A 4,689-nucleotide genomic window follows, 5' to 3' on the forward strand; every position below is an offset into this window, starting at 1 on the left:
ATTTCAAAAATGCGTAGATAGCTATATAACTCAAACTCAATTTTAAAGGGGCATGGTCACAATTTTAGAAAAAAAAATATTTTTCCGATTTTAATGTTCACAATGCCTCAGTAAGGCATTTTTAATAGGCAACCAAAAGTTGAGTGTCATTCGTTGAGTTATAAGCAAGTTACAGAGCTTGCAATTCTTCGCTATGTAAACAAAGCTTTTTTTACATTTTGAATGTTGGAGTGATTCCAATTTTAGACCTAATGAATGTGTTAAACGTAAGGAACTGTTTATTTATGCTTAAAATGAATAAGAAGATAGACAAATCAGCTTAATTTTTTTTTATTGGTATGTTGAACCTATGTAATCAACATCCGGGCACGAGCCTTGTTTACATGACAAAGAATTGTGAGCCCTGTATCTTGCTTATAACTTTACAACGAACCCTCAAATATCATTAGATCAGTAGAAATGCTTTCCTTTAGCAGTGGAAATAATGAAAACAGAAAAATAGAATTTGACCCAAATCGTGACCATGTTCCTTTAATATCTAAAATGAAATTATTGACATATTGCGAAATCGTTATTGGTAATTTTATATCGTCAAAAACGAGAAAATTAACAAACGCCTATATGATTGTAAAAAAATAATCTTCATAGCAAATCAAAAGGAAAAGAATCATTTGTTATGAAAACAAAATATCGCAAAACGAAAATACATCACAGTTGCAATCGAAAAAACAAATCAAAAAATATTCAAAATACGATAACTTCAGGTGGGAGATTTTTAAACTTTTTTAATAAATCCAGTATTTTAGTTGACAACTCTTCAAAACACACTTTCCAATTACATAATATATATTACATATAATTTCAGATCAGTGGCTCATAAGCAAAAAGAAAATCTGTAAAAAATACTAAATATATATTTCCTATGGCATGTCTAAACATATCTATTTGATCATCGATTTTGTAATTTGAATATCAACCAAAATACATACAATCACTGAGACATAATATCGTAAGTATCGTTAACTTACAAGTATAGTTCTACAACGTCCTTAATATTTATTTTTAAGGATAAAACACATGTAGTACCTAAACGGCTGATACTGGTAAAAATTTCTATTTGAAAAATATACGGCTACTAGTTGGAAAAAATGGCCGAAATAGTAAGTATTTTCTTCGCAGATTGAACAAAATGATCATTTAATCAAATATTTTAGCTAAGTAGTCTAGTTGGCAACCCTTACGGAATAAACACACATTTTAACACTAAAATATTAATTTTTTTCTACAAAATAAAGAATTTACTTTAAACTTATCAAATATATATCGTTGATTTGGGAACAAGTCTTTTTAACTTCATTGCGCCATATTTAAAGACATTTCTACAAAATTGAAGCGCCAGATTACTTGACATTAGTACTCTGTATAGTTAGCTGGTCAGAGATTCCCATTTTAACCGTTTATTAAGGAACTATAAAGATTTTACTTCACAAAACTTATGTGACGGCTACTACTAATATTAGACATGCAACAACACCGATTTCTATTTAAAAATATGCAGTTCCTAGTTTTAATGAAGTTACATCCGCGTTATGCATTGAACTAAACAATAATCTTCAGTATTTCTATATTCTTTTGAATATATGATGCATCAGTAGATTCCTGTTCAATTAAAACTCATATGTACCACACTAAATGCATGTATGTTTACTGTCATTGCCAATAAGTAGTTTGGTCAATATTTTGATCTTTTAGCAAATGTAAATTTCTATGGAATTAATAAAGGTTCCTTAACACAAAAAAATTCATTTGATGGATTGACAGAGAATCTTTTTTTGAAATATGATTCCACAAAACAGAGATCAATATCGGCTTTCTATTATCTTATATGATTTTTGTATTTTTTTCAGCGAAATAGGAAAAACTGTTTTGAGGACAAGAGGTATTTTAGATCTTAAAACTTGTTGTCAATTAATATGTTATATAATTATGAATAAATACACGCCAAAGACTGTTTGGTCAAATATTTGATTTTTTAATGAAAATGTTTTTCTGAAAATCAAAAGAGTAATTCCCAAAAAATTTTTACTCTATGGATAAAAATCAACGAATAGCACATAATCACGTAAAGTTCTTACTAAACAATGACATTTTACTGAGAAATTGAAACAAAAATGCGAAATCTTGGAAAATTGCTATTTATCAAATTTCAACTAATTCCTGATTGAAAAAGAAACTGATCCCAATTAGAATTTTACAAAAATTCTGCAGTTTTTTCTGGGTAATTGTTATGAATTATAAAGTCAATAAACGACTGAACCATTTTACAGCTATGCAACCTGAAATTTGTGTAAACTTGTGATACATTCTAACTTTATATGAGTTCGTTCGGGATTTGTTTAATTACAAGCGGGATCGGTTCGATTTTAAGATTTTCCAATTTTTCCTTAATTTCACTATTTCGTGTCAATTCTTGTTGAAATATTATTGTACAGCAATTTTTAAATGCGAGTAACAATTTACCTCCAGTTTTCATTTATATTATCTTTGTTGCCAAACTACAGCATTTATTTTTTTCCCCAATGAAAGCAATTTAAGTTCTACGGTGGACATATGCTTGAGATTTTTTTTTAATTCATGACTACGAAATAAAAGTCATGGTCACAAAATATAATTCGTTTCCACGAAATCAAAGTCGTTCCCTCGAAAATTATATGACCTTCAAAATAAATGAGTAAAACCTAAAAGTAGGACTTCTAAATAAAAAATAAAATGCGGAGTATCTATATTATCTACTAAAATATGGTCGAAGCACTTTTGATTGTTTTTGATTTTAACATTTATACCTATACGAGGCAAAATGCAAAGATAATTACCTGGACGATACAATTATATATGGTTAAACCATGTAACTGTACAAAGTGCAATGTATGGACATACATGTATCAAGGAAAGCTAATAAAATTCGAATTAAAATCAAATAAAGATCGATTACCATTTATTAAAATATTTTAGTTTTATAATATCATTTCAACCAATTTTTTCATTCAATGTACAGATGCAAAAAAGGACGAGTATGCTATACCAATTGAAATTGATTTACAAAGTAATGTAAAGTCAAAAGATTTATGATTGTGTTAGTGAACATACATATAGTGCACAATTTTACTAAAAACTAAAACAACAACACCAGACAAACCACTTTTAAATCATAACCCCTCAATCTATTTTTCACAAGACGAAAAGACATTAAATAACTACTCTAATTCGAGACTTCTCTAGAATTTTAAAGTGATGTAGTTTCAGATTTATCTGACGTACGTTGTGAAGGAGTTGGTCTAAATAGTGAAGGCGAACAAATTTTTCTCCACATTTTCATAACTCTGATATTACACACATAACTAATAAAGATAAGCAATCCCTGTAAGCCGTTCAAAACAGTCACGAAATACGAAAGGACCGAAACGACAAGAAACGTATCAATAATTTGCAAAATCCATGTAAAACCTGTTAGCGAAAACAGTTTGATATACACTGCAAAGTGGACCCTATTACCTGATGTGTTATCAACCTGTGGGCATGATTTTATTTTGTATATGGTTACAATATAAAATATCATATTAGTCGCACAAACATATACAAAAGGAGCAATAAAAGTCACAATGTAAGCAATTTTGTATGTAAACAATGTAGACATTTTGTCGTATCCTGTATCTCTTCCAGAAGTTGTGATGAGAGATATAACCATATTTAGCAATACGATAGCTAAAGACGCACCATAAGCATACACTGCATACTTGACAACAGTTTTATCTGGGCTATCTTTCCGGGAATCCTTTCCTAGTTTGGAGGTGAACTCTACAAACATGTGATAAGAACAAACTTGGAGCCAAAAGAAGATGGACAGCCATGAGAAATGAGTTAAAGCCGAAACAACAATAGTCAGTATACTGTAGTCCTCTTGAATGGATAATTGTCGAACTAGAAGCATTATTTGTGCCGTAAATAAAGAGAGTATAAGAAACACGTTGTTCAGTCCAGGAATAGTCCTTAGGCTCGGGAAGGTCATATAAGTCGCAAATGTTAACACTAAACATACTAAAGAAATTCCTATGCAAACGATGGTTAGGATCGTTAATGGCATCTTACCAAGATCTTCATTTTGAAAAATTTGATAATGTTCAATGTAATGTTGAATGTCTCGAACACAGACTCTCTTTCCATTACCGTCGAAGTTATTGAATTGATGGAATTTCAAAGATTGTCCTTCGAACGAAAAACTGGTTTTGATATTTTCCCACGTGACTCCAAATGCATTGCCTTTAATAAGTATTTGAGGACACGTTAAAAGAGAATCAACAAAAACATTGCGGAAAACAGGATCACCATGTTTCAACTCCTCTGGAAAAAGCCAGCAGTTATTTTCTAAGTTGGATTTCCACAATAAGGATGGTAGGAATAGCGCAAACTGGTTTTGCATCAATTGAACATTCCAGATGTTAAAGTAATGAAAATTCATTGCAAATGAACTGTTTGTAAATGTTATCAAAGAATCTTCGAGCGTTTGGCGATTAACAAAGGATTGAAAGAAAATTTTTAAGTAGACATAGAACTCAGATGATTTGGTCAGTTTCGAATTACATTTTACAGAGGCAACAAGTAACATATTTTCAACAAAAAACTTATGTTTTA

General features: G+C 30.2%; 1 protein-coding gene across 1 annotated transcript; it reads right to left on the reverse strand.

Annotated features, from left to right (window-relative positions):
* Positions 1–3,254: 3,254 nt before the first annotated feature.
* On the reverse strand, positions 3,255–4,487 carry LOC109620456 (latrophilin receptor-like protein A). The gene has a single exon (XM_020072991.3). The coding sequence runs from the start codon at positions 4,475–4,477 to the stop codon at positions 3,284–3,286; it is 1,194 nt and encodes a 397-aa protein (XP_019928550.3). The 5' UTR covers positions 4,478–4,487; the 3' UTR covers positions 3,255–3,283.
* Positions 4,488–4,689: the final 202 nt, after the last annotated feature.

Source organism: Magallana gigas, chromosome 4, assembly GCF_963853765.1.
Source record: "Magallana gigas chromosome 4, xbMagGiga1.1, whole genome shotgun sequence".
Lineage (NCBI taxonomy): Eukaryota > Metazoa > Mollusca > Bivalvia > Ostreida > Ostreidae > Magallana > Magallana gigas.